The following is a 27,909-nucleotide window of genomic DNA, read 5'->3' as shown; positions in this document are numbered from 1 at the left end:
CGTTCCCAATGGCTGTTATCGCCGCTATAGTATTTCCACGTAAAACTGGCCGATGGGGTAGTGGCGGCTGCGGGGTTAGCCTAGCCCCGCACCTTGGCACACACTCTCAACACGTTTTGCTTCCTCTGCAGCCGCCACTACCCCATAGGCCAGTTTCACGTGGAAAATTATAGCGTCGATCGCCGCCGCTGGTAACGATCAAAACAAACAAGGTGACTGTGAAAGCGGCCTTTAATCTTGTTTTAGCTCTGAAGGCTCAACTAATCCGGTTTGCTAATCCAACATTCCGTTTTCATTGAGACATTATTGGCCGGATTAGATTGTCGTGCTGGGTCATTTGTAAGAAAGTCAGAGGTCGACACGGACGACAAGCAAAGTCTCACAAGGAAAAGCGGTGAACGAGAATGAAGGAACGGGAATAAGGATAAAAAAGGGAACGATGGGGGCTAAGGAGGAAACGCTTGAGAATTAAGAAGCAAAAATTAAGAAGAGAAACCACTGTTAACCCGGTAGCAGCGACGGGCCAAATTTGTGCCATGATATAAACCCCCAAAAATAGATGATACATAATCTGATCACAAATGCTTTGATATATATTATGAAGTGGTTTGTGTGAGGAGTGATTTTTTTCTCATTTTTCTTACTAGGAGGGACCATTAAGAAACATGATCCCCGCTCCTACCGGGTTAAAATAGGGTACGAGGAGCGAATATTGACACAGATGGTGAAGACAAGAATTTGAAAGAACCTCCGTGGTGCTCCTGACCCATCTCGATCTGTCACTTTCACTGAGCTGCTGCAAGATAGTCAGCATAACAATGAGACAAGTGCTTGCAGGGTGGAGGCATACCTGAGCGGCGTGACGTGGAGTGTGGCGTTGATGTTGGTGATGGACGCGGTGGTGATGTGGAAGGACAGAGATGGAGTGATCGGCTAATCTCTCTCTCTCTGCAAGGGGTTACACGAGTAATATTTATACCCGATCGGCGGTCACTATCATACACACATGCGCGCACAGGCAAACACGCCCGAACACACACACACACACACACACACACACACACACACACACACACACACACACACACACAAACACACACGAAAGCTTCAAAACGGCAACAATCACAGAAACAAACACATTACTCTAAATTACGCAGGCCCAGCTCGGCGCAGAGGACTCGAAAAGTGCCACAAACTCCCTCATGCAAGGTACGGGAGACGCCTAACTTTGCCTCTGGCCGCCAAACTCTGTAAACTAAAAATCCATAAGGGGCAGAAGGGGGTGGGGGTGGGGGAGCTACGGGAGCGGCGACACTAATATCTTATTTTTCATCGTTAAATGGTTTCTTCATGGGGGGGTGACATTAACACCACCACCACCATGGCCAACCTTCACCTTGTAGCCACGCACGGGGAAGACCTCAAGCCTAGGTTTCGAAGCAGAATGTTGCAGAAGAAAAAAAATTAGTTCTTCCTCCCCTCCCAAATCATTCTGACTTCTCCACGTTCAATCCTTACCCTCCCTACCCTTCCAACGACTAACTCTGATACAAATACAAAGCAGAAGGAAAGAGAGGAATAAAATATGTTTAAACGCACACACACGCATACGGACACAATTCTACGCATTCCGCTGTGCACAAGTTCTTCCCTTCATGGTGTCGTAAGAGGTTACATTGTTCAGTCAGTGGGCGTTCCTCCTGTAAAGATTATTACCTTGAAATGCATTAGTGGTGAGAATCATAATACGAAACAAAGAAATTATCAAGACATCTGTTGGGTGGATACTGTCATGGTTGTGTGCGTATATGTATTCTTCCGTGCATATGAATAGTTGTACTTTCGGAAGAAAAAATGATGTAATATTGCGTGGCCTGTTGTCGGTTCTTGAATCCATTTTCCACCCTGAACAAGAGAAAACCGCGAGTAATATCGTGTACGCCAGGTTGCCATTTCTGCAAAGATCAATATAATGTGAAGCTAATCTGCGGTGCTTGCTGTGGTATTATTACTTGCCCTAAGTTGTTAGTTCTAACAGAGACCAATAAGAAGCAAATGGTGTTAATCTGTAATGCGTTTGAGCTCCTCACCATCTCCACACGAGACACCAGCGGGGGCCACACAATCTTCTGCCGCTGACCGAGGAGGCTGAAGGAGCAGGGATGAGGCCACAGCAGCTCACAGGAGCTCGCTGGTGCTGCTCGTGAGGACTGTCAGAATGGCGGGAGAAGGCCTCTTCTGGCGCTGCTGCTCACCTCTCTGTTCACAGCAGCGTGCGGCCGCGTCTTCTGCTACAACGGAGGGCGATGCGTCTACAACCGCTGCATCTGTCCGCGAGGGTTCCACGGCTCCCGCTGCCAGTACGGTGAGTGTTCCTGCTTGTCATCATGTCGGCTCACTGGACCTCAGACACTTTTTTAACTCCTCTCTCTGTGCTTGTTTGCTTCTTGTCTTCCTATTTTACCATTGGTTGCTGGACGTGACCATCCCTACACCCGACTTCCCTTCTTTTTTTCATTCATTTAGTCATTATTTCACTCCTATTCTCGCTCAACCATTCATCCATTACATCTTCCTCTCCTTCCTTCTCTCTTAATCTCATCATTCCTTCACATTCATGTTTGTCGACTGGTGCGGCGTCCAGGAGGGCGCAGTTCGTGGCAATTTATCAGTCATAGCCGACTGGCATAAGATTATCTATATGCTACCCAGAAGACGACCATCAGTCAACCCGGACTGGCATATGATTACCTATATGCTGCCCAGAAGACGACCAACCCGGACTGGCATAAGATTACCTATATGCTGCCCAGAAGACGACCATCAGTCAACCCGGCCTGGCATAAGATTACCTGTATGCTGCCCAGAAGACCATCAGTCAACCCGGACTCTAGATTTTCTCTAAAAAGAATTTCAGAGATAAGCTCCGGGGGAGGGGGGGCAGCATGAGCCAAGCAAGATGGCGCCGCTATAAAACACTTGCCTGCGCCATAACAGGCTGTGACCGATCACAACGCCCCACCAAGAAAGTCTACTGGCGCCACAGGCGAAACGTAAAGAAAAAAAATCAAGACAAAATCTACGCATTACAAGTGTGCCCAACTTCAAAGCAAAAAGTAAATATCTTGTACTATCATATTTGCGTACGTAGCTATCCTGTCTCTGTCCTCTGATGCCTTTCTTTGTCTCCAGTTTTGCAGGGAGCTAACTCAAATGAAAGAAGAATAAAGAGGGATTCGTAAATGTAAGGTTTGGAGAAGGTTGTCGAGTGTCTCAAGAGGGACCGAAGAGATATCATTAACTACAGAGTATATATGAGAGAGAGAGAGAGAGAGAGAGAGAGAGAGAGAGAGAGAGAGAGAGAGAGAGAGAGAGAGAGAGAGAGAGAGAGAGAGAGAGAGAGAGAGAGAGAGAGAGAGAGAGAGAGAGAGAGATAGAGAGAGAGAGAGAGAGAGAGAGAGAGAGAGAGAGAGAGAGAGAGAGAGAGAGAGAGAGAGAGAGAGAGAGAGAGAGAGAGAGAGAGAGAGAGAGAGAGAGAGAGAGAGAGAGAGAGAGAGAGAGAGAGAGAGAGAGAGAGAGAGAGCGAGAGAGAGAGAGAGAGAGAGAGAGAGAGAGAGAGAGAGGGGGGGGGGGGGGCCTGCATGCACTCTTTTGGGTCTTCCTCTGACTGCATGAACTCTTTTAGTGATTCGTCTGGCTGCATGAACTCTTTTAGCGATTCGTCTGACTGCATGAAATCTTTAGCGATTCGTCTGGCTGCATGAACTCTTTTAGCGATTCGTCTGGCTGCATGAACTCTTTAGCGATTCGTCTGGCTGCATGAACTCTTTTAGCGATTCGTCCGACTGCATGAACTCTTTAGCGATCTGTCTGGCTGCATGAACTCTTTTAGCGATTCGTCTGGCTGCATGAACTCTTCTTTTAGCTTTCCTCTCTTTACAGACCGCGACGAGTGCCATGAACAACGGCGGATGTGAACACTTTGCAAGAACACCGTCGGCTCTTTCCTGTGCTGCTGCAGCCCAGGGTTCAGACTCAGGCACGACGGTAGATCATGTCAAGGTAAGCATGGACACCACTCTGTTCCTTTTCTTCTTCAGTGACTCGCTATTTCATATTCATTTCTTTTCACGTATATCTCCTGTTGTACCTTTTTTCTTCTATGGGATTTTTTTTTCATTTCTTTTTACACATACGTATTTCTTGTTGATATTGTTTCCTATACAGACTTTGTATTTTCACACCTTCCTCCTGTTGTTTTTAATCATAATTGCGACACTTAAATTTTTTTTCCATTCCCTTCTTTGTTTTCGTAGTCTTACCCTGTATTTTTTTTCTTCCTTCTAGTCCCAAATGTATTCTACACTAATCTATTTTCGTCCACTTTCAATCCTTTTTTTTCATCATATACACCCTCTAGTTCTCTACCTTCGTTTTCTTTTCTAATATCCCTTGACTTGTACATGTCGTTTGTTTTGAAGACACCAAAGTGTCTGAGCGGAATAAAACATAACTGACGATTATAAAGCCAACGAGAGAAGGGAAGCACAGGCCGCCTCCTAACTCTTGCCTCCTCTCCACCTTCAGACGTGAACGAGTGCGAGTTCCACAACGGCGGGTACTCACGAGTGCGCCAACACGGTGGGGTCTTACTGCTGCCTCTGTGAACCCGGCAGTCACATGTTGCCTGACGGACGAACCTGCGTTGGAGCCAGAAGAGGAAGAACAACAAGAGCAGGAAAAGGGAGGAGAGGAATGGGTGAGAGAGATGGATGGGTAGGACTGCAGTGCATGGGGAGGAGACAGGGGAGGAGTGGAATGAAGGGAGAGAGAGATGAAAAGGATAAGAGATAGCAGGATGACAGGTGGCAGAGAAATATTGAAATGGAGGTGATGTAGGAAAGGCGAAGGGATGAGGGTGGGACAACGAGAGCCTGAGTACAAATCTCCATCTCACCCTCGCAGCCAAGCCCTTTGACCCACGCGATGGATGCCTAACCTGAAGTGTCGTGTTGCAGGTGGAGCTTGTGTGCTGAAAGGAATGGTGACTGCGACCATTTTTTGTGATGACACAAGGCTGGGCAGAGTGCCCTGTCGCCCTGGGTAAGTGGTACTATAGAGACACAAAGGGAGGAGGCAGGGAGGGCTGCCAGTTGTAGTGGGTGATGGTTAGTAGGGACGAATTTGCATGCAGGGACGAGTTTGCATGCAGGAGGTCACTGGTAGTTTACAAATAACAAGAGCTACTGATCCAAACAGCCCAAGTGGTGTATGTCACGGTATATCATTGACAGCAGAGTTAGCGCCAGATGGGGTACATAGATCGTACCCTGTCTTGTTTTGATCTATAGCACAATTATTTATTCAAAGTTTCAGTTTTGTGGGACAGGTAAAAAGGAGTCGTTGTCACTGGGAATATCTGTTAGTCCACACTGGTCTTATTTTGTCCATGACCTTTTACTTCTACTCAGGTTCAAGTCTTTTCAGTGCGCCAGGTATTACACAGCACAAAGTTTCAAACTCCCATGTTGATGATGGCGTCCTTTGTGTTTCAGGTACAGACTCAAGGGATGGTGCGGTGTGAGCTCTTGACCTGTGCCTTCCTGGACAACGGCGGGTGTCAACAAACCTGTTTGACAGAGCAAGGCCATGTCCGCTGCAGCTGCAGAAGAGGTTTCCACTTAACCAACGACCTTGTTTCACAAGTTGACCTTGACGAGTGTGCGATCCCTGATACATGCAGCCACCAGTGCCGCAAACACATGGGGCCTCCTACGAGTGGTCTGTAACACGGGTTATCAACTGGCACTGACAACAGATCCTGCTTCAGTAAGATCCCTGAAAGGCAGACAATATAAGACAGAAAGGTCTGATAAGGCGTTTAGGTAAAGCAGGAATCGCACACCGCACACATATGACATAAGACCAAACATATTGTGTTATCAATGTATCATTTCCCTCTTATAGTTATTTAAGTCTGATGATCTTTAATCATGACTACTAAGATTTCTTTTTGACATCATGTTATATTGCAAGACACTGTGAGCATAGTAGTATAAAGAAACCTCATTTAATCGTCGTTTCTCTTTTTCTTCGGCAACACTTCTAAGGAGAGAAAACTCCCATTATTTCGTCTGCCCAAACAAAAAATGACGAGAAAATAATCGCGTTCGTCCGTTCCTCTGCAGTGATCGACATGGAGGTGATCAACTCATGCCTCGAAAACAACGGTGGCTGCCAACACATGTGTCGCCACGGCCCAGGTGGTGCCGTGTGCACCTGTCACCCGGGCTACGAGCTGAAGACAGATGGCCGCACCTGCCAGGTGAGGCATCGTGATGCAGATCGAACGGCGCAGCCGAATCAAATCTTGAGGAATGTCTTATAAATATGAGTATATATTGTTTTGCTTACACGTCCAGTGTCCTAGTCGTTACCATTTTCTATTTACCGCGTCAGGATGAGAACGAGTGCGGAGCGCGGACCCACAGGTGTCAGCAGGAGTGTATCAACACAGCCGGGGGTTATGCGTGCGCCTGTACCCAAGGCTTCACGCTGAGCTCTGACACCTTCACTTGTCTGGGTGAGTAACCCATTGCCAAAGACTCCTCTCTACTTATCCTCCTTTGATGAAGAAGGTAACTTATCTATTTACCAACAGATGTCGACGAGTGCTCGATGGAAAACGGTGGTTGCGAACACGAGTGTCAGAACACCGTTGGCTCCTTCACGTGTTCCTGCCGCAGAGGCTACGTGTTAGTCGACGGTGTTCACTGTGACAGTGAGTTTTCAGCCACCTCACCATCGCTGCCATTTTTAAGTGTTTTCATGAATGAAGCCCTTGGTAGTTTATGACAACAAATGTAATACATATTACAGTAAATAAAGATACCGAATAACGCATTTTCGAACAACAACAACAGCAACAATAACAAGCAATTTAAAGTTCGGTTTACGGCTCACAGTGGTGGGCGGGGACTACGACATCGACTACTCTGGGCTCAGCATCCGTGGTGATCAGGACATTGGCACTACGACCCTGGAGGACGACTCGCCGATGCTGAACAGCTCTGGAACTAGGAACAGAGACTTATGGAACGACGTGACCTACGCCGAGTACAGCAAGATTACGACACTCCAGACACGTGAGTGGACGCGTGGACCTGCATCCATGTGGTCTGTTTATAAATGCCAAACAGACGACTCTACATTTCTCCTAAAAGAGGGCAAAAAAGGAAAATAAAATCAAAGAATTCTAATTCACCCTGGTCTACATGCCATGCAATACTTCAGTATATCAATGGGCAAGAATATGATAGGCTACTTTTGAGACGGAAAATGTGAAGAGTCGATAAGGAGAGAACAAGGATACCCTTCTGCAAGTGTCTAACAGGAAAATGTATCCCGCAGGATGCGTTGCAGGAAACTTTGGACCTAACTGCTCCTTAACGTGTGGCGAGTGTCTGGGGGAGTGTGACGCGTCGGGCTGTGTGTGTCCGCCGGGCCGGACTGGCGACCTCTGTGACCTCGACTGTCCAGCAGGTTTCTATGGGCGTGGCTGTAACGAGGTGAGTCCCGCAGCGCCAAGACCCCTGGCAGCACAGCCGCTTGGGTCACCATTGCCAGAGTTAGGTTTAAGTAACTCATTCATAATCTGTACTTACCCTCTCCTTGTGCATAAAGAGTTCCAAAGGATTTATAAAATACCTTTATCCATCGTAGGTGTGTCGTTGTGAGAATGGCGGCACGTGTGACGCGGTGACCGGCAAATGCACGTGTCCGCCGAGTGTGTCCGGCGACCACTGCGAAGATGGCTGTCCGGCAGGTAGTATATCAGCTCATCACTTATTCATACAATACCTATATATACTAATCAATATAGGTTTACCATTTTTACTAATGGAATTAAGAGGGTCGAGAAACAAAACCTGTTTAACAGCACATAACCTAACAAACACTTCCTAACACTGACACCATCCTCGCCTTGTCCTCCCAGGGTATTACGGGGTGCAGTGTGACCGGCGCTGCCCCATGATGTGCCCCAACATGCGCTGCAACAAAGTCTTCGGCTTCTGCGAGTGTGACCCTGGACGCTTCGGGCCCAAGTGCAACATGCCGTGCCCTTCCCTCACGTGGGGCCCAAACTGCCGCCACCAGTGCCTGTGTCAGGCCCGTTCGACGTCACGGTGCCATCCAGAAGTAAGATCATTTATGATATGAATGGTTTCATGATCTTTTTGCGGTTTCCCTATAATGTTTTTTTTTCTTTTGCTATTAGTACATATTCCGTTTTAACCTACAAATGTCATTTCACTCGTGATCAATAAAACTTCTCGAATTCACACCTCTCTTTAAGAGCGGTGTGTGTGAGTGCAAGCCAGGATACGTTGGCGAGGACTGTTCCAAGGAGTGCCCTGAGGGTCGCTGGGGCGCAGGGTGTTTGCACGAGTGTCAGTGTGCTAGCGGGGCCACGTGCCACCCCGCTACAGGTGTCTGTGGCCTAGACTGTCCTCCAGGCTTCATGGGAACGGACTGCAACACACGTAAGTCACTATTGCCTAACTTCCTGTTGATTACTGCCATATGATAGGAATGTGCATCTATATCGAGCTGTTGATACTGACAATACATGTCTACAGCGTGTGCGGCAGGACACTACGGGCCGGGGTGCTTGAAGACGTGCATATGTGGTATGCGGCCCTGCGACCCCAGCACCGGCGTGTGTCTCTGTCCTGCCGGGAAGAAAGGACCCAACTGTAACCAAGGTCAGTGGATCCTTAAGAACAGTAGACTCTGTGGAGGGATTCACTTGGGCTCAAGCATTTCAGATTTTTTTTTGTTTTGTTTTTTAAGAAAAAGCAATTAAATGTGATAACTATTGTACCTCCCCATAGCACTAAAGTTACTTCTCTTACCAGCGTGCTCTGGTGGGGAGTATGGCCAGAGCTGCCTGAAGAAGTGTGAGTGCAAGAACGGTGCCACGTGCAACCCTGTAACCGGAGAGTGCCACTGTTCTTCAGGATACGTGGTGAGTGACAAGTAATGACACGTGAGCCTGACGTGTGTAATTCATCTTGGTCAGACCACGCTCTGAGCTCGCCATCCCTAGCCACTTCCCTTCCCGTTGGAGCTCAGGTGACGGGAGGCGGGACACAACCCCCGACTGACACCCGGTACCCATTCACTGTTGAGTGGATAGGGGACAGATATTTAAAGGAGATACATCTATCCATCTCTACTCTGCTCGGGATTCGAACCTGGGACTTATCGTTTGTGATGCGAGCATGCCAGTCACTACACTAAAGAGATTATTTTTTTAACGTTATTGCCTATGAGGCCGGTAGGCTTTCTTGGTGAGGCCTGATGGTCGGCCCCAGCCCGTAATGGCGCAGGCAAGTGTTTATGGTGACACCATCTTGCTTGGCTCATGCTGCCATCCTCCTCCCACCGAGAGCTCATCTTTGATCGCTTTTAGAGAGAGAATCTAGAATCCGGGTTGATAGGTTGATTAGCGTGTGTGTGTGTGTGTGTGTGTGTGTGTGTGTGTGTGTGTGTGTGTATACATATATATATATATATATATATATATATATATATATATATATATATATATATATATATATATATATATATATATATATATATATATATTGCGTGTGTGTGTGTGTGTGTGTGTGTGTGTGTGTGTGTGTGTGTGTGTGTGTGTGTGTGTGTGTGTGTGTGTGTGTGTGTGTGTGTGTGTTTGCAGTCCCATTCACAACACAGTCCGTGTCTCAGGGGCCGACCTGTGAGGCGCGGTGCCCCGCTGGCCGGCACGGTGTCAACTGCAGTGAAACTTGTGGATGTCTGAATGGTGCCTCATGTCACCACGAAACAGGCAGGTGAGTGTGCGTTTTTTTTTTTTCAGGGCTTGGAACATCTGAAAAGTGCATGTCAGATGGTGAAGGTATTACCTGAGTTTCATCATTACTTCATTGCATGTGTTCATATTCTCTCTAATTCTGTCCACACAGGTGCCAGTGTCTTGCAGGATTCACAGGTTTCAGCTGCGGTCAGCCGTGCCCTCTGGGACGATTCGGGGAGGACTGTGTGTCAGTGTGTGACTGCAATAACAGCGGCGGCTGTGACCGTGTGACTGGGCAGTGTAGCTGCGCCCCAGGATGGCGGGGCCGTCAGTGCGACATCCGTGAGTACCGCAAGGGTCTGAGTTTTAAACAAATTTTTGAAACTATTATAGACTTAATGAACCCTATCAGGAAGTCTTACTGTTTGCCTTAATACGAACTGTTGACCAAAATATCTTTCAGCGTGCGAGGGGGGCCGCTATGGGGCCGGATGTGCCATGAACTGCAGCTGTGCCAATGGAGCCGAGTGTGACCACATCTCTGGCGCTTGTGTCTGCAAGCCAGGCGAGTCTCCCACTACACTCCACTCCAAAATAACTGTGTTCCATTTGCTATTCACATAAATGGAAGGTTCATTTATCATAATTTTATGAGGTAACCACTTGTTTCTAACCCTCCTCAGGCTGGCGAGGAACGTTTTGCTCCAGGCCGTGCCCGGACGGCTTCTGGGGCGTGGAGTGTCGCTATCAGTGTGACTGTGACAAGGGGGCAACCTGCAACCCGGCGACGGGCGTGTGTTCATGTCCGCCTGGCAAGCACGGCCACCACTGCTCCAAGAGTGAGTGTGGCATTATTTTTATAACCTACAAGTCTCGGCAGTTTTCTTAAGTGACTAACCTCATGGAGTGTGTTCAATGTTCATGTCCACCGGGCAAGCACGGCCACCACTGCTCCAGGAGTGAGTGTGGCATTATTTTGATCACCTACAAGTCTCGGCAGTTTTCTTAACTGACTACCATCAGGGAGTGTGCTCATGTCCACCGGGCAAGCATGGCCACCATTGTTCCAGGAGTGAGTGAGGCATTATTATTTTATAACATACTAGTCTCAGCAGTTTCATACCTAGCTGACCACCTTTAGTTTTTTTACAGTCTGCCATTACATTGCTTCCTTCACGATAACTGTTTATTTTTGCTCAGTATTATTATTTTAGTGAAGCACGTGCTCAGTACGTGTTATTATGATTTTCTGTATCGTCCGCAGCCTGTCCGAGTGACCGGTGGGGAAGCGACTGTCAGCATGTGTGTCTGTGTCACAATGGAGGGGTCTGTGACCGCGTGTCCGGGGCGTGTGTGTGTCCTGCTGGCTACATCGGTGCTACATGTCAAGACAGGTGTCCTAACGGCACCTTCGGCAGTGAATGTCAGCATACCTGCCTGTGTCGGCATGGCGCCAGCTGTCAGCACAACACAGGAGCATGTGTGTGTCCACCTGGCTACACCGGCACCTACTGCGAGCGAGGTTAGAAAAGACACGATGTCTTGAAAAGCTGTAGATCCTTTCATACATATAAAAGCACTTAAATTTTCTTGTGAAGGTTATGACACTGTGTGTGTATTTTTATTATTGAGGGGAATACACTTGCAGTCATATGTTTGATTCCGTGCCTAAGTCTTGGCCTTGCAGGGTGCGGGCCAGGGAAGTACGGACCAGGGTGCAGCCTCACGTGCCAGTGTGCGAACGGCGGCGAGTGTGACCCAGTGAGCGGTGCTTGCAAGTGTATGGCAGGCTGGTGGGGGCCCCACTGCAACAAGTCTTGCCCACTAGGTTAGTTAAGTTTTATCCTAAGCTTTTTATAATGTGTGTGTGTGTGTGTGTGTGTGTGTGTGTGTGTGTGTGTGTGTGTGTGTGTGTACGCGCGCGAGCGCGCGCGCAGCGAGTTGTGCTGATCATACAATACCGGCGGTGACCGCCACGATGCTTTCTTGCAGGGAAATGGGGCGCGGGGTGTGAGCGTGTGTGTGACTGCGAGCAGGAGGCGCGTTGCCAACCCATCACAGGCCAGTGCCAGTGCCCGCCAGGCTTCATCGGTGACAAGTGTCAGTTCAGTAAGTACCCAACACTTAACCACCTGCTTGGTTTCCAGGGATACCCGTGTGAAGATATAAGACCTGATGGACAGACAATTAAATACAATGATTTGTCATTCCAGTCTGTGCCTTGGGTCAGTACGGGGTGGAGTGCAGCAAGGAGTGTCGCTGTGGCCCATCCCAACCGTGTGATCACGTGAGTGGAAAGTGCGCGTGTCTCCCAGGCCGTGAGGGACAGCAGTGCCACCAGTGTGAGTCAGCTTCTCACCGTCATTACTTGTTTGGCTTCCATTGTAGTACATAATGTACTCATCCTACCGCATATAAACAACTCGATTCCTCCACAGATTGTGCCGAGGGGCTGTGGGGAGAGGGCTGCCGCCAGAAGTGTAAGTGTGCCGGATCATCTCTCTGCGACCCCATGACTGGCGAGTGTTTCTGCCCCGCGGGGCTGAGGGGCAGGAAGTGCCGCAGAGGGTGTCCAAGGGGACGCTATGGAGTCGACTGTAAACAGGTGAGTTTTACAAGACCGATTGTGTGCTCCCCAAGCCATTACTACTATGGACTCATCATCAGATAAACACTGCTGAGCGTAACATTTTCACTTTCCTCCTAAACAGAAATGTCAGTGTAAAAACGGGGGAACATGTGACCGTGTAACGGGTCAGTGCCAGTGTCGCGACGACTACTATGGTGCCACGTGCTCCCTCGCCTGTCCTGCCGGCACCTATGGGCCGGGATGCAACCAGGTACGGCTTGTCACGGTATGCATGTGGATGAGTACTTGCTGTGTGATCCCGAACCTACAGTGACACTTTGTAATGCGTTACCGGCAGACGTGTGAGTGTCAGCATGGCGGGGTGTGTGACTCAAGCGGGGCGTGCAGCTGTCCGGCGGGGTACACGGGGCAGCTCTGTGAGACCACCTGCTCACCGGGCACCTGGGGCCGCCACTGCTCCTCTCAGTGCCACTGCCAAAACGATGCACTTTGCCATCCAGGTGACAACACAACGCTGAAGCAATTTCTATCATAATCCCATCAGAATGCAAATTACCTAAATTGGCAAAACTTTGACTAAAGTTTCATATTCAGAAAAAAATGTTCATTGAACTCTATCCTCTCATTTTTTTCTTATTTTCTATAATCTTGCCATTCGTCTTTCATTGTTCCACCAATACAATTCAGAAAAGCCTAGTCTAAGACAAATCTGGGAAGCAAATTAGTTTCCATACGCTTCGAAGGAATCGTGGTGATTCGAGGTTAGGCGTTTTTTTTATTGTTTTCACCTGTTTTTTCTCCACCTGTGGCTATCCATGTACACAAAGGCCTTGTCCATCCACGTATGGATTGTGCGTCTCATGTGTGGGCGGGTTCCACACACAGCCCTTTTGGACAGAGTAGACACAAAGGCTTTTCACTTAGCAGTTCTCCTCTGATTGACTTTTATTTTTTAAATTCCGCCGACATTTTGGATCACTGTCTGTCTCTCACTGCTATTTTCATGTTAACTGTTCTTCTGAACTTGCTATTACATGGCCCCAACCCTCCTGGAGCCTCGCAGCACAAGCTTTCTACGCTAGCTTAGCCCCTATGATGTTCATATCGCTTATGCCAGTTAACAAGCATCTTCAGTTTTTCATCCCTTTCGCAGGTCAACTCTGAAATAAGCTTCCTTCATCTGTATTTCCTCCCGCCTAAGACTTGAACTCATTCAAGAGGGGAGTATCAAGACACTTCGGCTGATTCTTAATTAATAATTTAGATGTTCATATTTTTCGCTTTTTGGGGGAGCAGTGACATTCTCTCTCTCTCTACCCTGGGGCTGTCAAATTTGCTGTTAAAAAAGTAATATATAAATCAAAGGTCATTTCTACTGTTGCTTCACAGCCACCGGGGAGTGTCAGTGTGGCCTGGGATGGACCGGGCCACACTGCGACCAGGTGTGTGAGTCGGGCAAGTACGGACCAGACTGCCGCATGGACTGTGCCTGCCACCACAACACCTCCTGTGACCGCTTCTCAGGCTGCTGCGAGTGTGGGTCAGGCCGCTACGGACGCTACTGTGAACTGAGTGAGTTAAACATTTTTTTTTCTATGATGTAATCCTTGAAATGAAAAACTGATATGCTTTTTTTTTTTTTCACTTTAAAAGTTATGACTTTCGTCTGTCTTTTCACATGCACAAACCTTCAAACATTTTTTACATAATATTAGTTTTCGTGCTGAGTGGCATGGCTACAGTTCTTGCTCTCCCCCGTTAGACTGCCCCCCAGGGTTCCACGGGGCATATTGCACCCGCGTGTGTGATTGCCGCAACGGTGCCACCTGTGACCCCCAGAATGGCCAGTGTCGCTGTCTGCCTGGCTTTATGGGCGACACGTGTAATGACGTCTGTCCTTCAGGTAATGTAACACCTTTGCTTTTAATAGGCCATAGCCATCTTTCCGATTCTGCTCCTCCAATACAATGTAATTACTGGCCTAGATACGGTTTATTTTTTTATGAATTTCGTAAATCACTCGAAGACACGTTTGGAACATCAAAATCAATGTTCATCAGTGATTTTTTTCATCATTAAATAGTTTAGCTCGTACTTACATTTACCTTTTCAAATTTCCTTTACTTTATTGAAAATGTGATCGCGCCATAGATCTCATAACCACACTTTCTCCACAGGCATGTTCGGTGCTCACTGCCGCCAGAAGTGCCACTGCGGGCCATACCCCTGCAATAAGGAGACAGGGGAATGCCAGTGTCCGCCAGGCAGAACAGGAACAAATTGTGCTATGCGTGAGTACATTCTACACTCCCACTTTCAGCACCTTACTCTTCGTTGCTATCGGTGTCTTTCCATTTCTCACCTGGGAAACTGATGACATTACTTGTTGGCTTACTTAATTCTGTGATTGGAAATGTTATCGTAATGTGGTGGGCATCCCATAAATGCGTGAATGTGCGCGTCAATACATATACATGCAATATTCATATAGCAAACTCCTCGCAGTACAGTCAAAACAAAACCTTCTCATAATGCATTCAAGATACAGCACCATCATTACAAAACAGTTACAAAAGTATAGCAAGAATGGACATTGTAATGAGTGTATGGATGGGGACTGCATAGAATGAAATGTCAACTTTATAGAAAAATTCACGAAAATAAACAAGTTATGACTGATTTGCTGACTCCCCTCCCTACATCCACTTGATAGATGCTGCATAGTGTTTCATGCAAATGTACAAGTACTCTTGAGATTTTTTTTTTTTTCTGAAAAATTCCCGAAATTCAAATTTTCATGGGATTCACTGGTATCTAGAGACTTATTAGCAATTTTGTACAGATGGCGCCACAGTAAACACTTGCCTGCGCCATATTGGGCTGGGATCGACCACCAGACCCCACCAAGAAAACCTACCGGTGTCGTGTTTCTGGCTGCCCTCCTGATTCTGGCGGTCCGTTTTGTGTACAAAGTAAAAGGCGGATCTCAATGAACACGAATTCGTGTACGCAGCTGGTCGCGTGTACATGGCTGTCCCCCAGTGTTCTCAAGCACGGGAAAGCATATTGTTTTATTCTTTCATAGAAAAACATTCATGAATCCAGTGCAGCGCTCTTTTTTTTGTAATAAGTGAAGTGAAGGGCCAATAAATAGCCTTCATGCAGTGATTCATCAGTAAATTTACGGGAAATAGCATCTTGCTATTTTCAAAAAAACAAAACTATCTTGGCGTGCCTATATGCAGGCTCGTAATTTTGACAGATTTTGAGGGGGTCTAGAGGGCATCATAGGTTCATGAGGTGGGGAGGGGGGCGAGCGAAGTGAGCAAAGCCATGCTGTTTGGGGATGCGTGAGAACAGCTCTGCTTATCAACAAGTCTTTGTTTGTTTACATTCGCTTCTGAGCATGCGCAATTCGCTGGAGGACAGCCATAAATAGCGGGACAGGCAGGAACACGACACAGGCATCATATGCGAAACGTAAAAATAAAAAAATAAAAAAAAAATAAATAAAAAAAAAAAAAATATATATATATAAATAAAAATAAATATCTATATATATATATATATATATATATATATATATATATATATATATATATATATATATATATATATATATATATATATATATATATATATATATATATATATATATATAAGCAAAAGACATCATATCATAAGTCATTAGAATCCAGGAGACAGGAAATGAACGAGTACAATGACCGAAACAACACGAGAGAAAGCAAAAACTGGAGGTTTTAAAGAGCAAACCTGGCAACGACGAGGATGGTGCATACCTAAAGACACCCTCGCCTTTGAGAGAAGAATACCTTTCAAAAGGGGGTAGAAGGTAAGTTATACTATATGTATATGGACTAGAATTCTGTGGGAATACTATTGAATTTATGGAGATTGATGTTTCATGGTTATTTATAAGTGGTTCTAACTCATAAAGGGTATACATATAATATATAGAAGTAATGGTATAAGAAACAATAACTTTAGTAGCTTTTATCTCAAAACCACAAAAGTATATACTGAAATACATGTATTTATGGTAATTAGTTCCCGCTCCCCAGCCAAGACCAAAGTTATCATTCAACACGGTAAAAATTGGTTTTACTAACGCCCCCATATCTTACCTTATGAATTACCCTTTTGTTGTCATATATTTTTCTCATTAACCTTGAAACTTCCTGAAACCCATAGGAAACGGCATAGATGTTAAAACAAGTAAGAAAAGACAATAAAGTGTGCAAACACACCGCCACAGGCTGCTTAAAAATACAAAAGGAATGCGCATACTCTCTCCTTGAGGGGGCCTTCGCTCTCCTTGACCCTCCTTGGGTCACTAAAAGACAAGGGAATGTATGTATAACCTCCTACAGAAGAGCCCGCCGCCTGCGGCTGAGCGGGTTCGCTCTCACATACCATGACTACTTTCACGCTCGATTTCATTCCTATTTTTTTCCAAAATGTTTAAAGGGTAGCAGCAAATTTCCCTTGTATTTTTTAAGCATTGTACAGATTATTAGCTATAAATTATTTAACACAGATCTGCTATACTTTTTCCACGTTTTCACTATAAAAAAAATGTAACGTAACTTCATCGTTAAACCTTAGAAACATTTGAAAACATGACGCTGACATGCCACAGAATAAAGACGTCCCGCTGCTGCTATACATCCGCGTTCATTGTAACGTTTTTTGTATCATTTAAATTATATCAATAAAAAATCCTTCGTTATAGCATAACGCATAGTAATATCCTTTCGTTGCAGCATATCCCACTGTATTCTATGTATAATCTAGAAAAAAAATGCCATTGACTCAAAAGATAAAAACCAAGTCTGTGTCGCAGTGTTAATTGGGGATTTTGTTAGGCAAATATTATTTTTTCATTGGAATTGGTTGATTATTCTGGAATCTCGACTTTTCTTTAATGGCTATTTTTCATTCAAATGATCCGATAATTGTTAAGTAAATATATCAGTAAAGGTATGCATGACATAATACAAAATCATGTAAATCAGCTAATATACGAGGATACACATTATTACAATGCCTTTCAAGTCATTAAGTGCAGCACTGTTCTATGTTGCAGCATGTGGAGAAGGTGTATATGGCCACGGGTGCCGGCAGGTGTGTGAGTGCCACCATGGAGGCAGTTGTCACCCCGCCACAGGACACTGTGCCTGCACACCAGGCTGGCTGGGGCCCACCTGCCGTGAGGAGGACGGTAAGTCCCAAGTCTCATTGCCCTGACAATGATTATATTCCCTACGAGTTTCTATCCATATAACTAATGCTGTTGTTCTCCTCAAATGCACTCAGGAGACCGAAGTAAGTATAAAATCCTGATTGGCTTTCAGTGATACTAATTTACTAGTTCGTGTGTGTGTGTGTGTGTGTGTGTGTGTGTGTGTGTGTGTGTGTATATATATATATATATATATATATATATATATATATATATATATATATATATATATATATATATATATATATATATATATATATTTGGGGAGTCTGTGGCTGAGCGGTTAGCGTACCTCCGTCGCGTTCGGGAGCTCCAGGAAGGACACGGGTTGAATCCTGGCTGCCGCACAGCTGTTTTTCTCTTTTTTTTTCAATCACTGTCGAGTGACCTACCCACATGCTGCCCTGAAGACCACCTATCAACCCGGACTCTAGATTACCTCTCCAAAGAGAGGCTCAAAGATGAGCTCCGGTGTGGTGTCGTCAGACATCCCGTATCGTGAGACATCACATCCTGAAAACATACATGAATTTCGACACGGTACCGTGTCTTTTGTCAACTGCTTGTCGGGATCTGTCCCACCCAAATTTATTTATATTATCATAAAAGCAAATGATGACGTATGTATGTATATAGCTAGGATATCAACAATCACGTCTTCTTCTTGTGACCTGTTCCATTTTGCATGGCTTTTTAGGTTCTCCTTGGTACTTTTTACACTTAGATGCTTCACTTAGTTGCTCTATGATAGTAAAGATTGGGTTCCGCGATGCAAGTTCAGGATGGGATGTCTCACGACACTACACCAAGTGGCAGCCTGTGGGCAGCATGACCCAAAACAAGATGGCGCCACTATAAACACTCGTCTGAACCAGAACGGGCTGGGCCGACCCAATGTCTATATAGTAACATGTCGGGACACTCTTTTGAATAAAACCGTACCCTTCCGCGCATGAGGTATCCTGGGGTACACTGACCAGGGTTGCCAACCGTACGATAATTTTCGTACAAGTACGATAATTTTACCCTTGGTACGATGTACGATAGTGTTTTTAATAATCGTACGTTTTGTGCGATAGTTTTACCAAACCGTACGATATGATACGATAATTCCACGGATTTTTTTTTCGTTGGGGATATACACCAATGATGGAATTCGGTGGCGTATATGCTGCACGAATAATAAAATTATAATATATAATAATGATAAATCGAAGTTATGGCTGTATTTTGTTAATAAGGTGGTTCGAAGTCGGGGTCGGAAATCCGGATGTTAACGTAACGTGTCCTGTCCCTGACTCCCTGTACCAGAGCCTCGGGCCGCTGCGACATCCCACACGCCGTTCAAACTGCGGTTTGTAAGCATTGCATACGTGTCTTGTAATGTCAAAAGTGTTTAAAATATGCGTGAAAAGTGATGGACAACTGATAGAATGACCCCAAGGGCTTTGGAATTTTCGCTGTTGGCTACGGTAGACAAGGATTGTGAGGTTATTACGCCTCACTTCCATGAGTATCGATACTGGTACCGCGAAGCATCATGATCACTTGGGTTCCGGGAAGCTTAATGATCACTCGGCACTGCACATTGCCGCTAGTACCGGTACCGTTAGGATCTTAGTGACGCTCGGCGCTCGCCCGCCTCCATGTGGTATGGGCCCTTTGTGTAGACGCTGAGTCACTGCCCCGCTGACCGTCTCCCCAAGTTCCCACCATTTTGTCCTGCTTTCCGTTTCCATCACAGCTCCCGTTTCCATTATTTTATTTATTTATTGGAGTTACTGGATAATTTTTCATGTCCGATTCTTTTTCTTTTTTAGGTTGCTAATAAATATTGTTATTGTTATTAGACTATGATCGAGTACCCATTACCCATATCACCGAGATATCCACTCACTAAGTGGTGATCTCTCTCTCTCTCTCTCTCTCTCTCTCTCGCCTGCTACACCTCCAATATTTAATCATCTTATATAATTCATCATGCAATTCTTTATAGCCAGAAACTCTCGCCAAGGGATTCAAACTTTTTTCGTTAATGCTTTATTGGATAAATATGATCTCTCTCTCTCTCTTTTCGTTAATCCTTTATTGATAAATATGATTCTCTCTCTCTCTCTAAAAGTTAACGAGTCATACGAATTTAACAGTGGCAAGTAAAAAGAAAACGAAGTCTTGGGTTAAAAGTTAGTGAGTCCCACGAGTCTTTAGAAAACGCTAATATATATTGTTATTGTTATTAGACTATGATCGAGTACCCACTACCCATATCACCCAGATATCCACTTACTAAGTGGTGATTCTCTCTCTGAATGATGTGAATATTTTTTTTTCGATAAAAAAATAGCATGTATAGTTATTATGGATGTACTCGATCATAGTCTAATAACAATAACAATATTTATTAGCAACCTAAAAAAAAAATCGGACATGAAGAATAATTATCAATAAATCCAATAAATAAATCCGAGCAACTGGTACCGGTACCGAGCAATCTGGTACCGGTACCGTACCGTTTAGCTGGTACCGTTAGTACCGGTACCTGCCCACCCCTATCGCTCTGAAGTCACGGTCGTATGTGGTGTTGCAGTCGTGTCCGCTCGCCATCGCGATACTTATCCCCATCGACGCCATGCCCAACACTTGTGTAGTTATATATATATATATATATATATATATATATATATATATATATATATATATATATATATATATATATATATATATATATATATATATATATATATATATATATATATACATATATATATATATATATATATATATATATATATATAATATGCAAAATTACAGATTTACGATGACAGTGATGTCACTAAATATAGCCTGTCTGGTGCAACATCAGATAGTATCCTCTGCTGTAATCAGGGGCGATGCCAGACACTGTAGACATCGGGGACTTAAACCCTGTCTGACAAAGGGGAGGGGTCCGGGTGTATGATCCCCTGGGGAAAAAAAAACATAGATAATGACTTCTGGGGACTTAAGGGACTTTGGTATTATGACACAATTAATTTATGATATGTCCTACACTAGAATTAAGTTACTGTATAAGGAATTAAGTAAAAAAAATATATCTTAACACCTTAAAACCTTAAAAAAGATCTGGGGCTTTTGATGAAAGATCTGGGGCTCAAGCCCTAAAAGCCACCCTCCCCCGCCGCCTATGGCTGTAATAAATGAGCGGGCCCAAAGAGTTTTATAACTGTAATTGTTGTATTAGTACATGTTCTACCTTATCCTCATGTTTACTGAATTATGAAACCCATGTGAAGAGCAAGGAAACCATATAAGTCTATCGTTAAACCAGTTTTCCATCCTAACTTTTCATAAACGAATTGTTAAATCGATCGATTCTTGATCGTCATGAAAATAAAAAAATAAAAAATATGAAAAATTCTTTGACTACGTGAACTCAAAGTGGAACACATCTTTACCCACTCTCTGGGTCCAGAGGATGTACATGAGTGATTGGACAGGATACAGAAATGAGGTTGTGATCGGAGGAGCTCAACAGAGAGGACAGTTTGACAGAGTAGGTAGAAGGGTTAGAGGTAAGGAAGAGGTCTAGTATGTTGGGCCTGTCTCCAAGACGGTCGGGAATACGTGTAGGGTGCTGAACTAACTGCTCTAGATCGTTGAGGAGAGCAAAGTTGTATGTTTGTTCACCAGGTTGGTCAGTGAGAGGATGAAAGCCAGAGCTGGTGGTGAACATTGAAATCTCCTAGGATAGAGATTTCAGCGAAGGGAGAGTGGGTAAAGATGTGTTCCACTTTGAGTTCACGTAGTCAAAGAATTTTTTTTTTCTTTTTTTTTTTGCAGAAAAGGAGACAGATCAAGGGCGTGAAAAAAAAAACAATGAAAAAAAAGCCCTCTACTTACTGCTCCTGAATAGAGTATTGAGGAGTGGCCAAAAAGAGAGGTCAATTTTGGGAGGAGAGGTGTCCTGATACCCTCCTCTGGAAAGAGTTCAAGTCGTAGGCAGGAGGAAATACAGATGAAGGAAGATTATTCCAGAATTTACCAGCGTGAGGGATGAAAGAGTGAAGATGATGGTTAGCTCTTGCATAAGGGGTTTGGACAGTATAGGGATGAGCTTGATTAGAAAGTCGTGTGAGGCGAGGCCGCAGGAGAGGTGGAGGCATGCAGTTAGCAAGTTCAGAAGAGCAGTCAGCGTGAAAATATCGATAGAAGATTGAAAGAGAGGCAACAGTAGAGTAGAGATAAACAGCTCAGATGTATTTAGTAATAGAATTACAATGAAGTCTTAGCCAGATAGTGGAAAATTCTGAAGAACCAAGGTTGTGGGCACGAGAACAAGTGATGTCGTTGCGCACGTAGGCGCAACATCCAGCTTTGGATTGAAATTTAGGATAGAGATAGTAGGAGGGATCAGAGTAGAGATTGCTGTCAGTAGTCTCAGAAACCTGTGTTTCGGTGAGGAAGAGAAGATGAGGCTTAGAGGAGGAGAGATGGTGTTCCACAGAATAAAAATTAAAACGAAGACCGCGAATGTTGCAGAAATTGATAAGAAAGAGGTTCGAAGAGTTATCAAGACACCTTTCAAGTCGGCAGCCAGAAGAGGAGTCCACCCTGGGGGAATTTGTGGTCCCCCCCCCCCCCCCCAGGTGGGGACTCCGAGGCATTTATGTTGTACGCCATTTTGAATTTTGAATTTTGGGAAAATGTGTGTATATTTTGTGAATATAGTGTGGTGTGGATATATATATATATATATATATATATATATATATATATATATATATATATATATATATATATATATATATATATTTTTTTTTTTTTTTTTTTTTTTTTTTTTACGTCTTGGCCTATTGCGCCGGTAGGCTTCTTCCCGATGGATCCTGATGGTCGGTCTAAGGATTCTTCCCGGTGGGGCCTGATGGTCGGCCCAGCCCGTTCTGGCGCAGGCGAGTGTTTATGGTGGCGCCATCTTGCATTGGCTCATGCTGTCCTCCCGGAGCTCATCTTTAATCCTAGAATCTAGAGTCCGGGTTGATAGGTGGTCTTCTGGACAGCATGTGCGTAGTTTTAAGCCACTCGGCGGCGGCTGAAAAATCCCAGCTTGGTGGCACCGGTCGGGGATTGAACTCGCGTCCTCCTGAACGTGGGGCCGTCTCGCTATCCGTTATATATATATATATATATATATATATATATATATATATATATATATATATATATATATATATATATATATATATATATATATATATATATATTTAAATATATATATATATATATATATATATATATATATATATATATATATATATATATATATATATATATATATATATATATATAAGATGACAAAAAAATTGAGGATACCGTCTTACCACTAATGTTAATTTTCTATTCCTTTTCTCCTACTGCCCATCCCGTCTGGCCTCTCAGTCTCGTACGTCACTACAACCGATCAACGCGGCCGAGCTGACATTCCGGTGGAGCTGAGCTGATCACGGAGGCAATGAGTCCAGCGGCGACTATGAATGATGCTTCATTCACTTACTGATCTCTAAGGAGGCGTTGGTAATCGTTGTGTCTCCTGTGTGTGTGTGTGTGTGTGTGTGTGTGTGTGTGTGTGTGTTAACTAAATGACTCAGAGAGATGAAAATGTTAATTTTGTACTGGACCTTAATGTGATTTCAGAACCGTTTTCTGTGTTAACATCACGCTCTTAGTTGATTAACGCCTGCAATGCTGCAGGTGGTGACGGCATGTTCAACATAATGGATGAAGAAAGATTATTGTAAAGATTATGTGCATGTGAAAACTACTCAAGAATATGTTCCAAGATTGAACATGACGAGCTTCATCGTCCAGACGTGACTCAGGAGGCCTTGGTGAATGTGTCTGGTGACCTTAATGAGCATGTATGCGAGGGTGGCATTATCCCGCCCTTTTACAATGTGAAACAAGCTATTATATGTACAAATTTGCGGTGAATAACTGCCTGGAACATTCTGTTGAGTATCAGAGTGGACTGATCAACAAACTGTTATGCAGCTCCGCAACAATGATACTTCTTTTTGTTGTTCGTGCTTCTCGTCAGTTGGATGGGGGAAGGATACGGAGATTATAGATATGTTATTGTTATGCAGCACCACAGGAGTGAGGTACTCTATTGCCAGTGCTTCACATCAGCTGATGGGGAACGATCGGAAGATTATAGCTATGCTCATTAATTTATATTCACTATTCCATTTTAATTATAAACCATGTCAGAGAAGTAAAATATTCAGAAGTGACATGAGGCACGAAAATTAGATATTATCATAATGAGGTTTGAACTTTGAACACACTTTATTTTGACAGTTGTTCAATTTATACCTCTATTCAATTTCTCAAAGGATTTTTCATGACATGAGTACTACTTACAATGGTGAGAAACCAACTAGTGAGCTCACCCCAATGGATGCAGGTAAGAGGAAGGTGAGAAGTGTATTACTATTTGTATGAGATATTAACAAGAACTGATTTGATGTTGCAATGTACGACCCATAACATTTCTTCTTTGGCAAAGGTATACGAAAAGGAGAGGGATCATGATCATGATTTGCAAGACTTATGAGAGTAACGCAAGTTTCAGTAGCAAAGTAGGAAGAAATTCATGCAATGGGACAATAAAGATGTAATGCTTTAAAAAAAAAAACGTGATGTCGGTTTGTTATGTGAACCGACAAAATTGGATAGGTGTGTACATGCACTTTTCAGTTGGTCAGCAACATATGTGTGGCCCATTAAGGGGAGGTTTCCAATTGGGCTCTTGAAAAAAATCTTTTCTTTTTTATTTTTGGCTATTAAAATTCTGTGAATTTTTCTCATTCTTTTGGTATATGAATGAATCTGGTGAAAAAATAATACAGTGGTATGCAACATGCATCGCAACGTGCTGGAATGAGTTTTCGCGCGGCGCTACGGGCTGCAATCCATTTTTTCACCCATTTTTTTTTAATTTTACGAATTTTTTTTCTTGGTTTGTCATGAAACTCATAGGTTTTCTCTCACCACTGGCTAAGAAAATAAGAAATTTAACAGTCACTAATATTTTTCATATCTATCCGTGAAAAATCGATTTATATCATATTTTTTTCATAATTCCAACAAAATACTCTATGTATCCTGTGGATTTCAGGTCCCTAGGTGTAATAGGTAAAATTTAAAAAAATATTTAAACTTCATCACTTATATCTCAAAACCATGATTTTGCACTTTAGAAAATATCTCCTCCTAGGCATTTACTGTTATACTAGTTTCAATGATTCAGGGTTATGAAACAATACAAAAGGAAAAACTGAGAGTCTGCTAGATTTTCTTTGAAGTTCATTTTGATTTTTAGAAAATATTTATCTTTTATTTTTTTTTCATCGAACAAAAAAAAATCCTTTTTTATTAACAATAAAGGACTCCACCTTCTTCCCTCATCCTTCCTGAATAAAATGCTTTTTGAATGAAGCAAATCGGTTAAGAAATAAGGGAGAAAAATTGAAAAGACTACAAGCCATTTAACATGGGAAACGCCCAAGTGGAAACATCCTTTTAAGGGGACACTGAGGTCGAGATATTGAAAAAAATCGAATTTTTCCGTTTTTTTTATTCGTCAGATTTGTACTTTAAAATCATTTAAAAACACTCCCAAAGTATTATATTGGAGCGAAATGGCATTATCACGCACTAGCAACTATTTAAAAAGAAAGATTCTGAAGGAAAGAAAAGTGTGTGGCACAACATTTGCCACTAAAATCGTACTGTATACCAGTTTTCAGTGATTTTTGAGGCTGATTTTGTGCCTTCTGCTACCAGACTTGGCAGGAAAGCTGCACGTGTGGTGGCAACATCTTAAATCTAGAGTCATGGGAACTCTCAGGACAGGAGTGGGTCCCGGGAAGGAAGAATTTGTTGAGGAATGTTCATGGAGGAAAGAATAGATGTTCAATGCTGGTAAAAGTAAACCCCTTTTTAATGAAGTGGCTTTCCGATGAACCTCATCAATGAAATAAAGTCAGTTCACAGACAAAGGAGCAAAACTAGAATATTTCAGTGGTTCCAACAACACTACCACATTGTGAATGACTAGCAACATATAGTAGTAAATATTGAAATATATACTAGTTGATTGTGAGTGTTCCTTACCACTTAATATTTATGTTTAAATGTGTGAAACTTATCCAAATCTCAAAATAAGTAAGGGTAATACAAGTTTTCCAAACTTTGAATGGACGTACCTCAAAGCATGATATTTTTACTTTAAAAATTTGTGAAATAAATATTTACCTATGACTTGCTGTGTTTATTGATAATGAGGCGACAAATAGATTGCCAGGCCAATTTCTACCAGCAGTGAATAGAATATATATCAGATTGGCGTGACGTCATGACAACGTATCGTCAAGCAGCCGCGACATTTTACAACGTATGGTGAATTGTGAAGAAAAAAAATGTACGTCCATTTGGATAACATTTAAATTTTCACATGCAAATGCACTGTTTTTAATGACCTGCAGGACATTTTAAATTCATGATGTCTTGCAGCATGACACCATGCATTTAAAACATCCATAGCCTATGCATACAGAGTAAAGGAAAACATTCTTCAAACGTATCCTGAGTTTCAAGTCATATATGGCAAAACTTTTTTCATTATTTTTTTCTTCTCGACCTCAGTATCCCCTAGAGCAAATGAGATTCCGAGTAAGTCCAATTATATATTTAGTTGACGGGCTGAACAGTATATGACGTTAAAACCAACTTGTATTTAAATAGTTGTCGGTTTGAATGTGTGCCTGCATACTACCTGGCAAAAGTTGCCAATTGTGAGTTACCAGAGCGCACATGTCATGTCAGCCAGCAATTTCCTTTACTGGTACGTTCATTCAGTACAACTGCCTGGTAAGCAGTTGATCAAAAGATAACTGCACATGCGCAACTAGACTTACCTAAGAAGTAAAGCTGTGTTATCAAACTTCGACCTTCGTCAGAACGAGTGTACCTATAAAAGTATGTTGGCAATACGATTAAACTCTGATATGAGAGATGTATGACATTTGTATATACCATTTAAATTAATGCTCACCTTAGGAAACATGCTGTTCTGGAGAATTAGATGTAAAAAAAATTAAATATTTTGTCAGACTTGTCATCTCCGTCATCATCATCCTCAGCCATTACTAGTCCACAGCAATACAAAGGCTTATCCCAACCTTCTCCACCAGTGTATCCTTGTCTGATGTTAACTTACTCCATTCTGCCATGGCAAATACTCCAGTTTAATTCATCGACCTGATCCTGTCTGTCCTGACTTCTGTGATTCCTGGGTTACCAGTCTTACTTTGATTGTCCATTTGTTATTAATGCAAAGCATTTATGACCTGTCCAAGTTAATATTGTCACGGGCTCTACCCGCGAAGAGTTACACGGCGGAATTTTCAGTGAAGCTCTTCCCTCTTCGTCAAAGCGTCGCTTAGAGAGTGTGTTTCCGTTTTAAGGGGTATGCGTGAGTCCTACAAATGGCTACAATCTCTTCCCCCTTCCAAGCTATCCTTCCGTGTAGTGTTGGTACCACTGCAAATCAAACAAACGTTGAAAACCGAAACATTAATGCATTTTAGGTACAGTTCTATAATGGAAAATATTATGTGGCAAATACTTATGTAAGCAGTGCTTGATAGAGTGACACACTTCTGTGATATGGGGAGGCGGTGGCTGAGTCGACAGAGTGACGGCGTCGCGTTCAGGAGGACGCAAGTTCAATCCCCGCCCGGTGCCACCAAGCTGGGATTTTTCAGCCGCCGCCGAGTGGCTTAAAACTACCCACATGCTGTCCAGAAGACCACCTATCTACCCGGACTCTAGATTCTAGGATCAAAGATGAGCTTCGGGAGGGCAGCATGAGCCAATGCAAGATGGCGCCACTATAAACACTCGCCTGCGCCAGAACGGGCTGGGCCGACCATCAGGCCCCACCGGGAAGAAACCTTGGGCCGACCATCAGGCCCCACCGGGAGGAAGCCTACCGCCGCAATAGGCCGCGCCGTAAAAAAAGAAAAAAAGAAAAAAATATATATATAGCAGAAATTTTACATTGATGCATTTAATTGGTTGGTAACCGTGGCGATGTTTGCTTCGCTGTCATCTCGTCCCGTTACCTGTGGGCGGAGCTTGGGAGGCCTC

At 43.7% G+C, this 27,909-nt stretch overlaps 1 protein-coding gene across 1 annotated transcript; it reads left to right on the top strand.

Moving 5' to 3' along the window:
• The first annotated feature begins 6,191 nt into the window (after positions 1-6,191).
• LOC126990491 (multiple epidermal growth factor-like domains protein 6) lies at positions 6,192-26,871 on the top strand. The gene is made up of 26 exons (XM_050849083.1): positions 6,192-6,325; positions 6,460-6,583; positions 6,662-6,781; positions 6,966-7,145; positions 7,411-7,568; positions 7,723-7,825; positions 7,997-8,199; positions 8,357-8,543; positions 8,640-8,765; positions 8,919-9,028; positions 9,778-9,881; positions 10,014-10,186; positions 10,308-10,409; positions 10,528-10,683; positions 11,109-11,366; positions 11,532-11,672; positions 11,837-11,953; positions 12,058-12,186; positions 12,283-12,449; positions 12,556-12,684; positions 12,772-12,934; positions 13,824-14,006; positions 14,197-14,337; positions 14,612-14,725; positions 17,542-17,676; positions 23,134-26,871. The coding sequence occupies exons 1-26, from the start codon at positions 6,197-6,199 to the stop codon at positions 23,193-23,195; spliced, it is 3,714 nt and encodes a 1,237-aa protein (XP_050705040.1). The 5' UTR covers positions 6,192-6,196; the 3' UTR covers positions 23,196-26,871.
• Positions 26,872-27,909: the final 1,038 nt, after the last annotated feature.

The sequence above is a fragment of the Eriocheir sinensis genome, unplaced genomic scaffold (assembly GCF_024679095.1).
Source record: "Eriocheir sinensis breed Jianghai 21 unplaced genomic scaffold, ASM2467909v1 Scaffold1693, whole genome shotgun sequence".
Taxonomy (NCBI): domain Eukaryota; kingdom Metazoa; phylum Arthropoda; class Malacostraca; order Decapoda; family Varunidae; genus Eriocheir; species Eriocheir sinensis.
The sequence above is the reverse complement of the archived record's forward strand: the minus strand, read 5'-3'. Positions and strand labels throughout refer to the sequence as shown.